This window comes from Mya arenaria, chromosome 16, assembly GCF_026914265.1.
Source record: "Mya arenaria isolate MELC-2E11 chromosome 16, ASM2691426v1".
Lineage (NCBI taxonomy): Eukaryota > Metazoa > Mollusca > Bivalvia > Myida > Myidae > Mya > Mya arenaria.
Genome location: NC_069137.1, coordinates 31,732,423 through 31,754,178, shown reverse-complemented (window position 1 = coordinate 31,754,178; position 21,756 = coordinate 31,732,423). Strand labels below are relative to the sequence as shown.

The 21,756-nt window shown below is 41.0% G+C and overlaps 1 protein-coding gene across 7 annotated transcripts in view; it reads right to left on the bottom strand.

Annotated features, from left to right (window-relative positions):
• LOC128221959 (CUGBP Elav-like family member 3-B) overlaps nucleotides 1-21,756 on the bottom strand; it is a 156,186-nt gene that overhangs the window by 29,005 nt on the left and 105,425 nt on the right. For all 7 annotated transcript variants that reach the window (XR_008259036.1, XM_052930677.1, XM_052930678.1 and 4 more), the window contains one exon: nucleotides 13,496-13,544. Coding sequence is in view for 6 of the 7 variants with exons in the window: in XM_052930677.1 (XP_052786637.1) it covers nucleotides 13,496-13,544 (49 nt within the window). In the remaining variant the exon portion in view is untranslated. The remainder of the gene's footprint in view (nucleotides 1-13,495; nucleotides 13,545-21,756) is intronic.

The window sequence follows — 21,756 nt, the reverse complement described above, 5'->3', positions numbered from 1 at the left end:
TATCCGAAATTGCGTAACTCACGATATTATCAGTATCTCTTCGATAAATACCGATAATTGCCCGTAGTTTAGGCTCAGATGGTTATTATGTTTGACCACACTCTTTGGTCAATGACAGCTAATGAGAGCAGAGCAGTTTCACACGAATACTGTGAAATTTTATTTCAACAGACAGCCAACAAAGAAACAAACACGAGTTATTCGTCAGGTTAGTCGGATGCCATTAGAAAATACCCCTTTACTACAGGACGCATCTTTTCTAACATAATCACGCTCGTCCCCAGAAAACCTCTGAATGGTTCAATGCGAAAAACGTGGCTAGATATTAACATAAAACACACCAACGTTCGAACAACCGAAACTGTCTTATAAATTATTCATGGCCCTTGCAACACAACATGCTAGTTTGGATATTATATTATTCTACCTTATTTATAAAACAAAACACAATGTCGGAAATTTTAACTGTAACGGAGGATGACGATATTCTTGTTTAAATTATGTCGTATTTTCTTTATTATTGGCAAGCTCTTCTGCATTCCAGAATCGTGCATCAGCCTCACAATGCATTGCATGACAACACCAGGCTCTGACAGATGGTCGGCCACGCAGCTACGACACAAGGCCCGCCTAGGCTTACAATCGATCCGTATATGGACTCCCTTAAATATCTTTCAGCTTGTCCCCCCGTCTTTGAAGTGACCCAATATCCTCGAATGACCTGGCATGAACTCTCTAATAACGGTAAATGAACCTAACAGTTCTGCGGGGATTTGAAGATTTAAGCGAGGTCCTTTGTTTTGGGTGCTGGCTGTAGAAGCGGGTATAATCATGATCTTATTGAGCTATTTCGGGCATGGAGTTTTGTTCGTAGAAACGGAAATGAGCACGTGACGGGCGCGTGGCGTGATTCGTATGTCCACCAAAATTAATCAACTTGACTAAAGCAGGCGTCATGCATCATAGGCCGACGTCCCCAAGTGACTTTAAAATACTGTCCATGCTGTAGACATAGTGGTTTTTAGACCCTTAAAAATCTAAACGGTTCACATGAGGTTTCATAGCTATTTAATCAGACGAAGTAAGAAGCGCTAATGTGAACACTGACGTATGAAGCGCTATTGCAAACACTGACGTATGAAGCGCTATTGCGAACACTGACGTATGAAGCGCTATTGCAAACACTGACGTATGAAGCGCTATTGCAAACACTGACGTATGAAGCGCTATTGCAAACACTGACGTATGAAGCGCTATTGCAAACACTGACGTATGAAGCGCTATTGCAAACACTGACGTATGAAGCGCTATTGCAAACACTGACGTATGAAGCGCTATTGTGAACACTGACGTAGGAAGCGCTAATGTGAACACTGACGTATGAAGCGCTATTGTGAACACTGATGTATGAAGCGCTACTATGAAAACTGATATTTGAAAAGTTTCTGTGAACACTGACATATGAAGCGCTACTATGAACACTGACATATGAAACGCTACTGCGAACACTGACGTATGAAGCGCTACTGTGAACACTGACATATGAAGCGCTACTGTGAACACTGACGTATGAAGCGCTACTGTGAACACTGACGTATGAAGCGCTACTGTGAACACTGACGTATGAAGCGCTACTGTGAACACTGACATATGAAGCGCTATTATGAACACTGACATATGAAGCGCTACTGTGAACACTGACATATGAAGCGCTACTGTGAACACTGACATATGAAGTGCTACTGTGAACACTGACATATGAAGCGCCACTATGAACACTGACATATGAAGCGCTACTGTGAACACTGACATATGAAGCGCTACTGTGAACACTGACATATGAAGCGCTACTGTGAACACTGACATATGAAGCGCTACTGTGAACACTGACATATGAAGCGCTACTGTGAACACTGACGTATGCAGAGCTACTGTGAACATTATTGTATAAAGAGTAACTGTGAACAATGCCGGGTGTAGCACTTCTGTGAACACTGACGTATGAAGCGCTACTGTGAATACTGATGCATGAAGATGTGAACACTGACGTTTAAAGTGCTACTGTGAACACTGACGTATGAAGCGCTATTGTGAACAAGGGCGTATGTGGCACTACTGTGAACACTGACGAATGCAGTGCTACTGTGAACACTGACGAATGCAGCGCTACTGTGAACACTGACGTAAGAAGAGCTAGTGTGAACACTGCCGTATGAAGAGTTACTGTGAACACTGACGCTTTATTCGTAATTATGAACACTTACGTCTGAAGCGCTACTGTGAACAGTGATGTTTAAAGCGCTACTGTGAACACTGACGTGTGACGCGCTACTGTGAACACTGACGTATGAAGCGGTATTGTGGACACTTCAGATTTTGAAACATATCATTTTATGAATTATATATTATGGAAGTGAATATACATGTAGGGTGAAACACAGTTGAACTAGTTTGACCGGAGTTACCACTCAACTGTATTTCTTTGTTTCTTTTCGTTTTCATGTACTCAGTTGTGCTCAACAATTTAAGGAGTTAAATTGAATTGAATTTATAAGCTAGTGAAAAGAAAACATGGCGTCAATAAAGGCCGCAAAATTCGCGTAAAACATTCGACAATCACGGTAATAACGATACACCTAGAACCCTTTTTCGTAAGCTTCAGTCGCAATGTTTGAAGTTAAATCTACAACATGGAAGACTCTAGACAATGCTTGTCGGACAATTCATTATTTCTTTAATGTGCCATTCCGTTTTTCTTTTCAATTCTTTTGTTTTTTAATCCCCAGATCTTGAAATCACGTGACCTATTCCCGTGGATCGTGAAGCTATTTCTATATCGTGTGGCTTCCAAGGGACATTCTTACAGATTTTCTGTGATTTATGGCCAGCAAAATGAAACTATATTGGCAATATTGTCCCACTAAATATTGTGTTTCTTCGAAAAAAGAAAAGAAATCGAAGTATAGAATAAAAGTGAGATTTTTGTACAAACCAGGGACATTGTGGACCTGAGTTTGTTTTAAAAGAGAGGCCGTATCTGACTCTGGTTATACTTAGAACTAAATATGTGTCACACTTGTATCATGCATTATAATATACTATGTTGATTTGCTATATTTCTTTAATGTGTTGTCAAAACAGCATAAAAAAAATATGATTTACTTCAAATAAAATACTTTTTTTTCAGATTTAACGAGCATCGGATTGTGCTAATGTAGAAGTCTAGAGATGTTGAATGTGTCAAATACAGAGATTCTTACTGTAATGAAATCCCCTCTCCATCTCTGCTTGGAAATAAAATCCCTAATTGGAATTTTCTGGTTGTCTTGGTAACGGATGTTAACAGCTGTTGGCGTCTTTAAACAGACAAAAAACTGTTTAAGAATCGTTTAGAAATACGCTGGAAACGAAAGAGCATGCTTGGAGACATTTAATGTTTAAGTCTGGACTGACATGTTTTAATGGCAAAAAAGCATCGCGTGTACGTATATTGAAGGCAATGACTTGCTGGTAGATGGTATCTAACCCCTGGAATCTCAGAAAAAGGGTGAATATTAGTCGAACACGTAAAGGATATTTAATCAAATCAGCTGAAAGCACGTGGGGAAATTCATTAACAGATCACCTGAGTCATGCTTTAATGAATAACTGATTAACACTTCACCGACAATTTATTGATCGACCCTCACCCTCCAAAAACAAAGAGAAATGGGTAAATGGATCCATTTTTATTACATCCCACCATGCCTTTGATCAGGAGAAATCACCTGTAAAATTTGCCTGCTTTATTTTGATTTGTCGTCTGCCACTCGATGTAGCAACACACACACACACACCTTTTGACATTGTCGTCTGCGAGACCAATACAAGGACATAAACTTCAGGTCGCAACCATCTTTTATTTGGAGAGCTAGACGAGAGATAAATCAATGTTCATTAACTTAATTCCTTTCAAACTCGTTTTAAGCGTGGTTTAATTTCATTTACGTGATCCCTGGCGCGTGCTGAGCACGCGGCAATGATCTACCTGCAAGCGCCTGAATAAGATAACAACTTTCACCTGAGTGACGCTGATTACTCAACTGTGAGTTCTTATATCAGTAACGATGAAATTTAAATGCGTGTCAAAAGGTTGAATACCATTTGCGGCTCGTTGACTGTGTATTGTATATTACATGTTGTGGCACGTGGTCTTCTAGTATTTATTGGCATGAAAAATAGCCTGGACAGTAAACGCAAATTAAAAAAAAAACGAATAAAGAATTAAGGGGAGAAATAAACAGAACCTACATGAACATTAACATTATTATTATTATTATTATTATTATTATTATTATTATTATTATTATTATTATTATTATTATTATTAGCAAAAGTAAAGTATAGTAAAGTATACATTCGAACCACTTATCGAAATTAATCCATTTAACTACTAATACATTTTTACTACTACAACAAAGACAACATAAGTATAGTGTAGGTAACAATTTCAGATATTTCGAATATTAGCGTTACCATGTCAAATAAAAACGATAACCAAAGAAATATTCGAGCATTTCTTAAAAAATATATGATAAAGCGATGCAATTCGTTATGTGGTGATATTGTCCCCCAAAAGGGCAGGTGAGAATACCACGGGAACTAGTATCGCTGACAAACAAGGACCTCGGGGTAGCAATAACATCTGCCTGGAGTTTTATCATTGTCATTGTCATTGAACGAGGTGTGATTTCTGGCCAGGATTGCGGCCCATTTCCGTATGCAAATAAAATCTGAACTTAAATTGAATAATGGTAGCTTTTGTTTGCCGTATAAACATACCAGGTTGTTCGCTGATAACTTTTGTAGTCGACTTTCAGAGAATGGTACTATGGAAACCAATACTTGTTAATCGTTTGTTTTAGTATTTGATGGAAACATTTTTTTTTATTTAGAGTTTTGAAGTTACATCGCAATTCAACCACCTGATGACTTTTCAAATGCTAGGATGAAAGAAAATTATGACACTCATAAAACCATCCATACAATTAAAGTTCGGAACAAAATTGTAACTCTGTTTCTAATTATATTTCTGATTGTGAAAGAAAATAATTAAAGCTGACTTAAGATAAGAATATACTAGAATTATAGAAAGACCGGTATGTGACGTGAAACGATTGCTTCTAGTTAGCATGGTTTCTCCAGTGTGTTCTTTATTGGTGGACGTTTCTAATTAAATATTTCAGGCAAACTGAATTTGTCTCGTTTGTCAATCAAGAGAATTCAAGACGTCACGAGAAAACGTATTGGAATGGTTTGACTTGGTACACATGTATTGAATATAAAAGGTCGAATTTCTACGCTCTTTACCTCATTTGTGGAGAGCCATTCGGTTCATATCGTTCATTTGTAATGTTGTCGCAGGCTCTATATTAACGGCACCTGATGCTTATAAAAAACAAAGTACCAATGTTCATGGAACGTAACGATACAATGAGTCACAAGAAAACAACAATAATGAAGCGAATACACGACAAATCGAGAAGAATCATTAACAATGGTCGATAATGCCACAGTAGCGCAGATGAGAGCCGTACTGTACGAGGCTGTGTTTTTTGCGGAAAAGTTTTTTAGCGGAAAAGTATTCAATTAAACGGAAAAAATGGCCCTAAGTTCGTAAGTAGCGTTTGTTCTAAATTCGGATGTAGCGTTGTGGTCGGCGTGAAGTGTTGTGGTTTATGTGACGTGGTGTGGTTGGTGTAATGGTTGGCGTCACGTGATGTGGTTGTTGTAATGGCTGGCGTCACGTGATGTGGTTGGCTTGGCGTGTTGTGGTTGGGTGACGTGTTGTGGTTGGCGTGACATGGTATGGTTGGCGCCACATGATGTGGTTAGCTTGACGTGATGTGGTTGAAGTGACGTGTAATGGCTGGCGTCAAGTGATGTGGTTGGTGTGAAGTGTTATTTTTGGTTTGACGTGATGTGGTTGGCTTTACTCGATGTGGTAAGCGTCACATGATGTGGTTGGCTTGACGTGATGTGGTTGGCGTCTCGTGATAAGGTTGGCTTGACGCAAAGGGGTTGGCTTGACGTGTTATGGTTGGTGTGACTTGTTGTGGTTGGTGACGTGTTATGGTTGGTGTGACTTGTTGTGGTTGGTGACGTGTTATGGTTGGTGTGACGTGTTATGGTTGGTGTGACGTGTTGTGGCTGGTGTGACTTGTTGTGGTTGGTGACGTGTTATGGTTGGTGTGACGTGTTATGGTTGGTGTGACGTGTTATGGTTGGTGTGACTTGTTGTGGTTGGTGACGTGTTATGGTTGGTGTGACGTGTTATGGTTGGTGTGACTTGTTGTGGCTGGTGTGACTTGTTATGGTTGGTGTGACTTGTTGTGGTTGGTGACGTGTTATGGTTGGTGTGACGTGTTGTGGCTGGTGTGACGTGTTATGGTTGGTGTGACCTGTTGTGGTTGGTGACGTGTTATGGTTGGTGTGACGTGTTGTGGTTGGTGACGTGTTATGGTTGGTGTGACTTGTTGTGGTTGGTGTGGCTTGTTGTGGTTGGTGTGACGTGTTGTGGTTGGTGACGTGTTATGGTTGGTGTGACTTGTTGTGGTTGGTGTGACTTGTTATGGTTGGTGTGACCTGTTGTGGTTGGTGACGTGTTATGGTTGGTGTGACGTGTTGTGTTTGGTGTGACGTGTTATGGTTGGTGTGACTTGTTGTGGCTGGTGTGACGTGTTATGGTTGGTGTGACCTGTTGTGGTTGGTGACGTGTTATGGTTGGTGTGACGTGTTGTGGTTGGTGACGTGTTATGGTTGGTGTGACGTGTTGTGGTTGGTGTGACTTGTTGTGGTTGGTGACGTGTTATGGTTGGTGTGACCTGTTGTGGTTGGTGACGTGTTATGGTTGGTGTGACGTGTTATGGTTGGTGTGACGTGTTATGGTTGGTGTGACTTGTTGTGGTTGGTGTGACTTGTTGTGGTTGGTGTGACTTGTTGTGGTTGGTGACGTGTTATGGTTGGTGTGACGTGTTGTGGTTGGTGACGTGTTATGGTTGGTGTGACGTGTTATGGTTGGTGTGACTTGTTGTGGTTGGTGTGACTTGTTGTGGTTGGTGTGACGTGTTGTGGTTGGTGTGACTTGTTGTGGTTGGTGTGACTTGTTGTGGTTGGTGTGACTTGTTGTGGTTGGTGACGTGTTATGGTTGGTGTGACTTGTTGTGGTTGGTGTGACTTGTTGTGGTTGGTGTGACGTGTTGTGGTTGGTGTGACGTGTTGTGGTTGGTGACGTGTTATGGTTGGTGTGACTTGTTGTGGTTGGTGTGACTTGTTGTGGTTGGTGTGACGTGTTGTGGTTGGTGTGACGTGTTGTGGTTGGTGACGTGTTATGGTTGGTGTGACTTGTTGTGGTTGGTGTGACTTGTTGTGGTTGGTGTGACTTGTTGTGTTTGGTGTGACGTGTTGTGGTTGGTGACGTGTTATGGCTGGTGTGACGTGTTATGGTTGGTGTGACTTGTTGTGGTTGGTGTGACTTGTTGTGGTTGGTGTGACGTGTTGTGGTTGGTGACGTGTTATGGTTGGTGTGACTTGTTGTGGTTGGTGTGACTTGTTGTGGTTGGTGACGTGTTATGGTTGGTGTGACTTGTTGTGGTTGGTGTGACTTGTTATGGTTGGTGTGACTTGTTGTGGCTGGTGTGACGTGTTATGGTTGGTGACGTGTTATGGTTGGTGTGACCTGTTGTGGCTGGTGTGACGTGTTATAGTTGGTGTGACCTGTTGTGGTTGGTGACGTGTTATGGTTGGTGTGACTTGTTGTGGCTGGTGTGACGTGTTATGGTTGGTGTGACCTGTTGTGGTTGGTGACGTGTTATGGTTGGTGTGACGTGTTGTGGTTGGTGACGTGTTATGGTTGGTGTGACGTGTTGTGGTTGGTGTGACTTGTTGTGGTTGGTGACGTGTTATGGTTGGTGTGACCTGTTGTGGTTGGTGACGTGTTATGGTTGGTGTGACGTGTTGTGGTTGGTGATGTGTTATGGTTGGTGTGACTTGTTGTGGTTGGTGTGACTTGTTGTGGCTGGTGTGACGTGTTATGGTTGGTTTGACCTGTTGTGGTCGGTGACGTGTTATGGTTGGTGTGACGTGTTGTGGTTGGTGTGACTTGTTGTGGTTGGGGTGACGTGTTATGGTTGTTGTGACTTGTTGTGGTTGGGGTGACGTGTTATGGTTGGTGTGAGCTGTTGTTGTTGCTGTGACGTGTTGTGGTTGGTGTGACTTGTTATGGTTTGGGTGACGTGTTATGGTTGGTGTGACGTGTTGTGGCTGGTGTGACGTGTTGTAGCTGGTGTGACGTGTTCTGGTTGGTGTGACGTGTTGTGGTTGGGGTGACGTGTTATGGTTGGTGTGACGTGCTGTGGTAGGGGTGACGTGTTTTGTATGGTGTGACGTGTTCTGGTTGGTGTGAGGTGTTATGGTTGGTGTGACGTGTTGTGGTTGGGGTGACGTGTTATGGTTGGTGGGACGTGCTGTTGTTGGTGTGACCTGTTCTGGTTGGTGTGACGTGTTCTGGTTGGTGTGAGATGCTGTTGTTGGTGTGACGTGTTATGGTTGGTGTGACGTGTTATGGTTGGTGTGACTTGTTGTTGTTGGTGTGACGTGTTATGGTTGGTGTGACTTGTAGTTGGTGTGAATTGTTGTTGTTGGGGTGACGTGTTATGGTTGGTGTGACTTGTTGTGGTTGGTGTGAATTGTTGTAGTTGGGGTGCGTGTTATGGTTGGTGTGAGGTGTTGTTTTGAGTGTGACGTGTTATGGTTGGTGTGACGTGTTATGGCTGGTGTGAGTTGTTGTGGTTGGTGTGACGTGTTGTGGTTGGGGTGACGTGTCATGGTTGGTGTTAGGTGTTGTTGTTGGTGTGACGTGTTATGGTTGGTGTGACTTGTTGTGGTTGGGGTGACTTGCTGTGGTTGGGGTGACGTGCTGCGGTTGGGGTGACGTGTTGTGGTTGGTGTGAGATGTTGTTGTTGGTGTGACGTGTTATGGTTGGTGTGACTTGTTGTGATTGGTGTGACTTGCTGTGGTTGGGGTGACGTGCTGCGGTTGGGGTGACGTGTTGTGGTTGGTGTGAGATGTTGCTGTTGGTGTGACGTGTTATGGTTGGTGTGACCTGTTGTTGTTGGTGTGACTTGTTGTGGTTGGGGTGACGTGCTGTGGTTGGGGTGACGTGTTATGGTTAATGTGACGTGTTGTGGCTGGTGTGACGTGTTGTGGCTGGTATGACGTGTTCTGGTTGGTATGACTTGTTGTGGTTGGGGTGACGTGTTGTGTTTGGTGTGACGTGTTGTGGTTACGTGTTGTGGTTGGGGTTACGTGTTGTGGTGTGTGACGTGTTATGGTTGGTGTGACTTGTTGTGGTTGGGGTGACGTGTTGTGTTTGGTGTGACGTGTTATGGTTGATGTGAAGTGTTGTGTTTGGGGTTACGTGTTGTGGTGTGTGACGTGTTATGGTTGGGGTGACGTGTTGTGGTTGGAGTTACGTGTTGTGATTGGTGTGACGTGTTCTGGTTGGTGTGACGTGTTGTGGTTGGTGTGACCTGCTGTGGTTGGGGTGACGTGTTATGGTTGATGTGACGTGTTGTGGTTGGTGTGACCTGCTGTGGTTGGGGTGACGTGTTATGGTTAATGTGACGTGTTGTGGCTGGTGTGACGTGTTGTAGCTGGTGTGACGTGTACTGGTTGGTATGACTTGTTGTGGTTGGGGAGACGTGTTGTGTCTGGTGTGACGTGTTATGGTTGATGTGACGTGTTGTGGTTGGGGTTATGTGTTGTGTTTGGTGTGACGTGTTCTGGTTGGTGTGACGTGTTGTGGTTGGTGTGATGTGTTGTGGCTGGTGTGACGTGTTGTTGCTGGTGCGACGTGTTGTGGCTGGTTTGACGTGTTGTGGCTGGTGTGACGTGATATGGTTTGTTTGAGGTGTTGTGGTTGTTGTGACGTGTTGTGGTTGGTGTGACGTGTTGTGGCTGGTGTGACGTGTTGTTGCTGGTGTGACGTGTTGTGGCTGGTGTGTGTGACGTGTTGTGGCTGGTGTGACGTGATATGGTTTGTTTGAGGTGTTGTGGTTGTTGTGACGTGTTGTGGTTGTTGTGACGTGTTGTGGTTGGTGTGACGTGTTGTTGCTGGTGTGACGTGTTGTGGCTGGTGTGACGTGTTGTGGCTGGTGTGACGTGATATGGTTTGTTTGAGGTGTTGTGGTTATTGTGACGTGTTGTGGTTGGGGTGACGTGTTGTGGTTGGTGTGACGTGTTGGGATTGACGTGTTGTTGTTTGTGATACTCGTTTTGTCCTGTGGTGACGTGTTTGGTCTTCCGTTTCGATTCCGAAAGAGGAAAATCGGTTTTGTATCCGAAAGTATTGTAACTCGGTATTATTTACAATAGAGATACAACTCGTGTTTGGTAGTTTTTCCGGATGGGGGTATTCGTTATTGTTTCCTGTAGGTAGTATTCGGTAATGTTTACGAACGGGGTTGTTCGGTATTGTATCCGGAAGGGGAAATTCGGTATTGTAGTCGAAAAAGAGTATTCGGTATTGTAACTGGAGGGAGTATTCGGTATGGTAACTGTAGGGGAGTATTCGGTATTGTAACTGGAAAGGAGTATTCGGTATTGCAACCGGAAGGAAGTATTCGGTATTGTAACTGTAGGGGAGTATTCGGTATTGTAACGGAAAGGGAGTATTCGGTATTGTAACTGTAGGGGAGTATTCGGTATTGTAACTGTAAAGGAGTATTCGGTATTGCAACCGGAAGGAAGTATTCGGTATTGTAGCTGGAAGGGAGTATTCGGTATTGTAACCGGAAGGAAGTATTCGGTATTGTCACTGGAAAGGAGTTTTCGGTATTGTAACCGGAAGGGAGTATTCGGTATTGTAACTGGAAAGGAGTATTCGGTTTTGTTACTGGAAGGGAGTATTTGGTATTATAATTGAAAGGGAGTATTCGGTATTGTAACTGGAAAGGAGTATTCGGTTTTGTTACTGGAAGGGAGTATTCGGTATTATAATTGAAAGGGAGTATTCGGTATTGTAACTGGAAAGGAGTATACGGTATTGTAATTGGAGAGGAGTATTCGTAACTGGAAGGGAGTATTCGGTTTTGGTAACTGTAGGGGAGTATTCGGTATTATAACTGGAAGGGAGTATTCGGTATTGCAACCGGGTGGGAGAAGTTGGTATTGTAACTGGAAGGGAGTATTCTGTATTGTAACTGGAAGGGAGCTTTCGGCATTGTAACCGGAAGGGAGTTGTCGGTTTTGTATCGGAATGGACTGATCTGTATCACGGTGCGTATCCATATCGGTACCCTCTTTGCGAAATCTACTGAAAAGGTACCGTTTTTGCACATGCACCGGTCATTCTCTGCTGAAAACAAATCGGCGATGGACAACAATCCAGTTAATGTTCATTCTACTAATGAAAGGTGTGTCATGTGCAAAAGAAGTATACCACGAAACACTAGAATGTTACAGCTATGTCTTTTTTTGTAATGTGCCCATTTTTCAATTACTGCAACTCCACAATAAGCTACACGATATCGAAAAGTCTTGCCTCGCCCACCGCCTCTGCATGTTTTGTGGGCTTAAATGAACCACTGGTTTGATTATGTACACACCATAAATATTGCCTGTATTCATTTATGTATCATATTTATACAAAATGCAATAATTTGTCAAAAACATATGTAAAATTCAATAAAAACACCCTACTTTCGGTTGCACAGCGGCACGGGTAACCTCTTTGCTATTATTTTTTTTATATCACAGGTTACCTCTCTATCAATTTTTTTTTCAAGCAGTAGTAAGAATGATATGTTGTTAAACGGAAACTTGTTTACGGCTATCAGTCGAAGCAATTGACGAAACTCCGCATGTTTACCGGCGTGTTCTAAGTTTGTTAGAATTGCTGGAAGTAATTTAGTCATTTCCTTGCAAAGCCACTCTACTATGAAAAAATGTGGCAGAATATATAATTATCGGATTACTGGTATATGCAATCACCTTTGTATTTTTATACGTGTATATTTTCTTGCACGTACATCACGATGCAGTTGGATGTTCCTTTTCCCCCAGAATCTCTTTAAAGCCCAGGGATATTCGAACAAACCTGAGTATGTCATTACAGCTATGTACGACTGATGAATACATGTATAGACACTTTGCACGATCATCCACATACTCGTGTGTGATGCAGATAGCAAATTGTGCGCTATAGACCAAGTATAAATGTGTAAAATGTACACCGACAACATCGTGAAAAACGCTCTAAACGTGTAGTTAACACGTATACGTACACTTGCAAGAAGCATTTCTAATCTCCCCATAACTCCTATTTACTTCGCGAAACATCTGTACATTTTTCGCCGCAAAATTAAAACCACTCAAAGCATAAATGGTTGTACATCAACTGTTGACTCCAATAGGGATGGTGCCATTCTGCGATAGCATTGTCCTCAGTCACTTTCACGTTGTCATGGCAATGCAATCACATTAGAAAATTCCACAACACATAGTGATGTGCTCCTCCGGAGATAATTAATTAGGTTGAAATAAAAAGGCGTAATTTCAGTAGCGTTTATCATTAGCAAAAAATCAGTTTATAACTTAGATAAGAGCGCATGGAAACTGCTCTAAATTATGTATTGATTTCTGGTTTCCAATAAAACTTTTCAAAGAGAAACTTGATACGTAGAATTGTCAGGTTTTATTGTGTAATTACTTTACGTGCGTGATTGCATGGAAACATGCAACGGTTCTCCGATTGTTTTTTTTTTCATCAAAGTTACTTTTATTTGAGTCAGTTGCTATCTCAATCTTAAAGTATTTTCATAAAATGACAATAAAAAAGTGTTTTTTTTTGTGAGAACAAAATTTGAATAATTGTCTTTGTTTTATGCAAGTACAAGATACCTAATCTTATCAGCAGTTGACAGAAGATGCATTCTCAAAGATACCGCACATTCAATGCGCAGGTGTTCACTGAACTTACAGGTACCGTTGTTTACGTTTTCTCTGAGAGAGAGGGCTTTAAAATGCTACGGCATAGCCACATGCGAGATGCAAAATGCAGAAAATCTAATAATTACTACAGTACGCTTGAAAACCATCCCGTGTTTAAAATTTCTTTAATGATCGCTGGCTGTTTTCTTTCCGCTGCGCTAATCGATGATGACAGAAGGCATCCGACCCATTCCGGAAGTGAAAGCGCTGCACAAACAATCGCTCAGAGATTGTGAGGCGGTTTTTGCTCTTTCACGTTCCTTTGTGAAATTAGGTATTTTTAGCAAATACAATTGCCGGAAATGTCGTTCACTTCAAACTTTTGAAATTCGAAATTATTCAGGTAAAACTACTTAAAGATATAGCTTGCATATGCATAACAGAAATTCTGTCACTGTCCCAAGCATGCTATTAATACTCCCTTTCTACTATTTAATAAACATTATCATAAGGGAAGTAACTCACCGGCTCTACTTTCACTGTCCGCCGGCTTAACTTGTATCGGCCGGTTCATCTGAAAAGAGACAAAGACTTATATGAACAGAACGTCCATCCAATTATAACGAACTGAAAAAGACAGTGTATAAAGGGACATTGCAGGGGGCCATGTTAAGACATTAACAAAATTGGGTGTGGGGGGAGGAGGTGGAGAGGGGGGATTCTCCAGTGACAAATTGTTGTACCTCGTAGTCTTCAATGCGAAATCAGTGGTATTTGAAGAATTATATATAATAGTAGTATACTATATCATTATACTATATCATCATAATACTTTAGACACTAATTCATTCTAAACATGCACTATAGTACAGAAGATACTTGAAGCACCGCACGAGTTTGAACTAAGAACTATTAACATTCATATGCCGTACTGATGCAGGTTTGTGTAGGTAGAATTCTTCAATTGAAAGTTTTGATGTATTCAGGGGGCGTTTTCTTAACATACCTGCAAATGCTTTATTTACAAAAATACAGCATACGATTTTCATCAATATTTATTATCTCTATAATTCATTTAATAGGCAATAAAATAAAAAAGAGAGCTTCACATATGTTTCCACCATCGAGAAGAAAAGCTTAATAGCTCTTTCTAGATCGAATACACTTTTTGAAATATACGAAATGTTTACCACTGGAAAGTACAGCTACTGTTAAAACATACACCTTTAGAAATGACACGTGAGTTGGATTCACGTTTCTGCTTAAAAGTACTCTCTAAAATACCAACATTCCATTATATGTCCATATTTTTTTCCAATCTCTGAGAAAACCTTTATTTAAGAACTCGTCAATCAACAATTTGAAGCTTTTCCGCACATGTGGGTTTCATAACATGGAAATTTAACGGTCAATTGAAAACTAGTATGGCGGATAAAATAGATAGAGTATATTTCTTCTTAGCTTTCCTCAATATTGCATTAGTTTAAGTTTCCTAGAAAATATATGGTTAAAAGAACATATATAGCTATGCAGTGTATTTCTGTATTGTTGTGGCTTCATTGTGACACTCTACGGTTTGGCCTGCACACCATTGTCTTGGCTTAGGTCCTAGCCATAATATCATTGGCACTATAGACCCTGGCCTGAACACCATTGTCTTGGCTTAGGCCCTCGCTTGAACATCATTGGCACTCTTGGCCCTGCCCTGCAAACTTTGGCTTGGTTTAGGCCCTCGTTTGAACATTATTGGCACTCTTGGCCCTGCCCTGCAAACTTTGGCTTGGCTTAGGCCCTCGTTTGAACATCATTGGCACTCTTGGCCCTGCCCTGCAAACTTTGGCTTGGCTAAGGCCCTCGTTTGAACATTATTGGCACTCTTGGCCCTGCCCTGCAAACTTTGGCTTGGCCTAGGCCCTCGCTTGAACATCATTGGCACTCTTGGCCATGCCCTGCAAACTTTGGCTTGGCTTAGGCCCTCGTTTGAACATTATTGGCGCTCTAGACCCAGGCCTAATCACCACTATCCTGGCTTAGGCCCTGGCTTGAACATCATTGGCACTCTATGCCCTGGCCTGAATACCATTGTCTTGGCTTAGGCCTGGCCATAATATCATTGGCACTATGGGCCCAGGCCTGAACACCACTGTCTTGGCTTAGGCCCTGGCCTGAACATCATTGGCACTCTAGGACCTGGCCTTCACACCATTGTCTTGGCTTAGGCCCTGGCCATAATAACATTGGCACTACAGGCCCAGGCCTGAACACCATTGTTTTGGCTTAGGCCATAGCCTGAACATCATTGGCACTCTAGGACCTGGCCTTAACACCGTTGTCTTGGCTTAGGCCCTGGCCATAATAACATTGGCACTATAGGCCCAGGCCTGAACACCATTGTTTTGGCTTAGGCCATAGCCTGAACATCATTGGCACTCTAGGACCTGGCCTTAACACCATTGTCTTGGCTTAGGCCCTGGCCATAATAACATTGGCACTATAGGCCCAGGCCTGAACACCATTGTTTTGGCTTAGGCCATAGCCTGAACATCATTGGCACTCTATGCCTGGTCTGAACACCACTGTCTTGGCTTTATGGGAACACCCGATGCCTTGGCCTGCCAACCATTGTCTTGGCTTCATGGAGTTACTCAATGCCTTGGCCCATATCTGATCAAATAATGTGCTTAGATATGCCGAACGACGCTTCCACTTCATAGGGAGCATCCCCGACCCCGAGCAGAACGGACATTGCATATAGTTCGGAATAGCTACGTCAGGCTGACTAGTGACGTCAGTTTGCATACTGAACCGTGCACATGACCACGTGGCGCGGTAAAAATGTACAAAAACATATATATACCTTCAAGCGCATGTTTATTATACCTTTAAACTTAAGTTTTCTGTAATGGATTCTTCGCATTTTTGTAATAGTAATCACGGTGCAAGTGAAATTAAGTTTAATGACAGTAATGCTATTAATGCGCAGGGGGATTTTTCTCTTGCTTGTTTAATCAATTTAATTTACCAAGTTTCTCCATTTAGAAACCTCTAATGCATTTAGCTAATAGTTTAGTGGAAAGTTACAAATTCAATGTAAAATGTCGATTGTCTCCTTTAATTATAGTTTTGCATTAGTCAACGTCTCGTAAATACACATGTTTTATGCAGGAAAAACACATATCATTTCCCGACAGGTTTTCTGCACTTCGTTAGACCGGGAGTTGAGACACATGGGTATCATTTAACGATAAGCTCACATTCTGTTTTCAGCTGCTTCAACATTAAGCTCAAGTGAGATTGAAAGTAAAGCTCAAATTCCCTTTCAGCTGCTACAACGCGAAACTCAAGTGACATTAAAAGAAAAGCTCACATTCTCTTTTAGCTGTTACAACGGTAAGCTCAAGTGAGATGTAAAGTGAGGCTCAAATTCCCTTTCAGCTGCTACAACGCGAAACTCAAGTGACATTAAAAGTAAAGCTCACATTCCCTTTCAACTGCTACAACGGTAAGCTCAAGTGAGATTGAAAGCAAAGCTCACATTCCCTTTCAGCTGCTGTAACGGTAAGCTCAAGTGACATTGAAAGTAATGCTCATATTCTTCTTTCAGCTGCTACATCTGTAAGCTCAAGTGGCATTAAAAGTAAAGCTCACATTACCTTTTAGCTTTTACAACGGTAATCTAAAGGGACATTGAAAGTAAAGCTCACATTACCTTTCAGCTGCTACAAAGGTAAGCTCAAGTGGCAGTGAAAGTAAAGTTCACACTCTTCTTTCAGCTGCTACAACGGTAAGCTCAAGTGGCATTGAAAGTAAAGCTCACATTCTTCTTTCAGCTGCAACAACGGTGAGCTCAAGTGACATTAAAAGTAAAGCTCACACTCTTCTTTCAGCTGCTACAACGGTTTGCTCAAGTGACATTGAAAGTAAATCTTACACTCTTCTTTCATTTGCTACAACTGTAAGCTCAAGTGGCATTGAAAGTAAAGCTCACATTCTTCTTTTAGCTGCTACAACGGTAAGCTCAAGTGGCATTGAAAGTAAAGCTCACAATCTTCTTTCATTTGCTACAACTGTAAGCTCAAGTGGCATTGAAAGTAAAGCTCACACTCTTCTTTCAGCTGCTACAACGGTAAGCTCAAGTGGCATTGAAAGTAAAGCTCATATTCTTCTTTCAGCTGCTACAACGGTAAGCTCAAGTGGCATTGAAAGTAAAGTTCACACTCTTCTTTCAGCTGCTACAACGGTAAGCTGAAGTGGCACTGAAAGTAAAGCTCACACTCTTCTTTCAGCTGCTGCAACGGTAAGCTCAAGTGAGATTGAAAGTAAAGCTCATATTCTTGAATCAGCTGCTACAACGGTAAGCTCAAGTGGCATTGAAAGTAAAGCTCATATTCTTAAATCAGCTGCTACAACGGTAAGCTCAAATGACATTGAAAGTAAAGCTCATATTCTTAAATCAGCTGCTACAACGGTAAGCTCAAGTGGCATTGAAAGTAAAGCTCATATTCTTAAATCAACTGCTACAACGGTAAGCTCAAGTGAGATTGAAAGTAAAGCTCATATTCTTAAATCAGCTGCTACAACGGTAAACTCAAATGACATTGAAAGTAAAGCTCATATTCTTAAATCAGCTGCTATAACTGTAAGCTCAAATGACATTGAAAGTAAAGCTCATATTCTTAAATCAGCTGCTACAACAGTAAGCTCAAGTGGCATTGAAAGTAAAGCTCATATTCTTAAATCAACTGCTACAACGGTAAGCTCAAATGACATTGAAAGTAAAGCTCATATTCTTAAATCAGCTGCTACAACGGTAAGCTCAAGTGGCATTGAAAGTAAAGCTCATATTCTTAAATCAGCTGCTACAACGGTCAGCTCAAGTGACATTGAAAGTAATACTTACATTCTTATTTCAGTTGCTACAACGGTTAGCCTAAGTGACATTAAAAGTAAAGCTCACACTCTTCTTTCAGCTGCTACAACGGTTTGCTCAAGTAACATTGAAAGTAAAGCTTACACTCTTCTATAAGCTGCTACAACGGTAAGCTCAAGTGGCATTGAAAGTTAAGCTCACACTCTTCTTTCAACTGCTACAACGGTAAGCTGAAGTGGCATTGAAAGTAAAGCTCACACTCTTCTTTCAGCTGCTACAACGGTAAGCTGAAGTGGCACTGAAAGTAAAGCTCACACTCTTCTTTCAGCTGCTACAACTGTAAGCTCAAGTAACATTGAAAGTAAAGCTCATATTCTTAAATCAGCTGCTACAACGGTCAGCTCAAGTGGCATTGAAAGTAAAGCTCATATTCTTAAATCAGCTGCTACAACGGTCAGCTCAAGTGACATTGAAAGTAATACTTACATTCTTATTTCAGTTGCTACAACGGTAAGCTCAAGTGACATTGAAAGTAATGCTTAAATTCTTATTTTAGTTGCTACAACGGTCAGCTCATGTGACATTGAAAGTAATGCTTACATTCTTATTTCAGTTGCTTCATCGGTCAGCTCAAGTGACATTGAGGTAATGCTTACATTCTTATTTCCGTTGCTACAACGGTCAGCTCAAGTGACATTGAAAATAATGCTTACATTCTTATATCAGTTGCTACAACGGTCAGCTCAAGTGACATTGAAAGTAAAACTCACATTCTTCTTTCAGTTGCTACAACGGTCAGCTCAAGTGACATTGAACGTAATGCTCACATTCCCTTTCAGCTGCTACAACGGTACGCTCAAGTGGCATTGAAAGTAAAGCTCACATTCCCTTTTAGCTGCTACAACGGTACGCTCAAGTGGCATTGGAAGTAAAGCTCAAATTCTTCTTTCAGCTGCTACAACATGTTTGTGGTAATGGTGGTGATGGTGGTGGTGGAAATGGTTGTGGTGGTGGTAGTGGTGATGGTGGTACTGGTTTTGATGATGATGATGATGATGATGATGATGATGATGATGATGATGATGATGATGATGATGATGATGATGATGATGATGATGATGAACTAGTACCACCATCACCACCATCACCACCACAACCATTTCCACCACCACCACCATCATCATCATCATCATCATCATCATCATCATCATCATCATGACGAGAAGTCAAGAATAAAGGATTCGTACTGTATACATACCGCATTGAGTGAGTAATTTAGACCGGTAGTGACGTAACAAGGTCTGGAGAGGAGCATGTCAGCCATATAGACGCTAATATTGCTGCGACGAGGTCACTTCCGGAATGTTAATTGTGCCACAATTACAGTTAATCGTTTTAAATGTACGTGTCTAGTCTTAGTTTGAATATTTTTCTTGGGCTAACATAAAGCAATCTAACACTAATATCTTAAGACACCGTGTGTGGATATGTGTATACCAGACGCGGTGCCGTTAATTAAATTATAGGTTTACGTATCAAGGAAACTTCCAGTGCCAAACTATAATTACACAGTAGTCACCTCTTTATTATCTTCCTTAGAAAAAAATATCCATGTAATTATTTTAATTAGAAGTTAAGGCACTCTCTGCTGTATATATCGCAGTGTCGATGACTTCCCGGTGTTATTTTAGTGTTTATAATTATAAAAAAGCTGTATATTACCACTAGTGTATTGAGTTTTTTGTTTTTAAAACTTCTAAATCCACAAGATCAAAGTGATGGTTTTTATAAAGGTAACACGTGCTCGTTTACTAGGATTTAAAACGTAACATCCGCTGTACGATATGCTTGTACACAGAGCACTCAATTCGATGAGTTCTAAGATTTTTATGTACGAACTATTACAAAACTTTAGTTGAAGAAAGCGTGTCCTGCACTGTGGACAACAATCCAAGAAATGTCATACAAAAACAGATACAAGGAATTACGAGGGAATCGTTTAGTTTAAATCTTTAATTGAAAGGTGTTAAAAAGGAATCCGTCTTTAATTTAAAATACAATAGCGAGCAGGAGGACGGTGCCGGTGCTAATTATTCATGTCTTCATGTAGGACAGAACGACGCCTTGCAAAATAAACCATACCAAGATGTTTTGCTCGAGCCTGATGATTAATAATCACTTTTAGTAGTTAACTATTTCAAACTCAACAGCTTTATTGGTCATTTTTTCAATATATTTGTGATTTAAAAAGTTCAATTTAATTGCTAACCCAGACGTTCAATTACAGTAATTTCATGTTACAATACTTGTACTTGTGAAACTATGATCACAAATTTCACAAATGCGAAACCGTGACTTGTAAAGTGTTTCCAAATGAGCATTAGTAACTATGGATATCATGAGTCCATACTTAAGGTAACGTAACGATACGCACATGATGAGAACAACACGTGCCATCATATTATACCCAACTGTATACACAGGTTTGTCTCGTGACATGCTGTTTCCGTTAATTTCTTTTGGTATTCATTTAAATGTAATTCCGGGTGGTAAACATCTTGCATTTTGGATCTTTGAAATATGTGGCATCTTAGGGAAGCTTTCTTCATTCTTAGCCACCAGTAGCCATTGCCTGCATGGCGCCCCTGTTTCGTGATCATCTGCAATTATCTTTTATTTATTGTGACAAATTTTCAGGTTGAAAAACAAGAAAGAATAAAACATTTTGTTCTCCTTTTTGTGATGAATAATTCAATTATTTATTCATCTCATTTCGAAGTTGTTAATTGTGTGATACACTCACGAACAGCTTCCTTTAATGATCTTGTGTTACACAAGAACAGCTACTTTTAATGGCATTGTGTTACACAAGAACAGCTGCCTTTAATGACCTTGTGTTACACAAGAACAGCTGCCTTTAATGACCTTGTGTTACACAAGAACAGCTACCTTCAGTCCTTGTGTTACACAAAAACAGCTGCCTTTAATGACCTTGTGTGGCACAAGAACAGCTACCTTTAATGACCTTGCGTTACACAAGAACAGCTACCTTTAATGACCTTGTGTTACAAAAGAACAGCTGCCTTTAATGACCTTGCGTTACACAAGAACAGCTACCTTTAATGACCTTGTGTTACACAAGAACAGCTACCTTTAATGACCTTGCGTTACACAAGAACAGCTACCTTTAATGACCTTGTGTTACAAAAGAACAGCTGCCTTTAATGACCTTGTGTTACACAAGAACAGCTACCTTTAATGACCTTGTGTTACAAAAGAACAGCTGCCTTTAATGACCTTGTGTTACACAAGAACAGCTGCCTTTAATGACCGTGTGTTACACAAAAACAGCTGCCTTTATTGACCTTGTGTTACACAAGAACAGCTACCTTTATTGACCTTGTGTTACACAAGAACAGCTACCTTTAATGACCTTGTGTTACACAAGAACAGCTGCCTTTAATGACCTTGTGTTACACAAGAACAGCTACCTTTAATGACCTTGTGTTACACAAGAACAGCTGCCTTTAATGACCCTTGTGTTACACAAGAACAGCTGCCTTTAATGACCTTGTGTTACACAAGAACAGCTACCTTTAATGACCTTGTGTTACACAAGAACAGCTACCTTTAATGACCTTGTGTTACACAAGAACAGCTACCTTTAATGACCTTGTGTTACACAAGAACAGCTACCTTTAATGACCTTGTGTTACACAAGAAAGCTGACCTTGTATGACATTGCAACTGAAAACAGTCGTTTGCACCGCAAATGGATTCATAATCCTTTTCACCGAATTTGAATACCGGTGCTTTCGAACAAACTGTTCAGATATTTTACGGAAATATTGTAGAATTTACAGATACCGTTACAAAGGTTTTTATGAATTTATTTCCGAGTTAAGTCTCAGCTCAC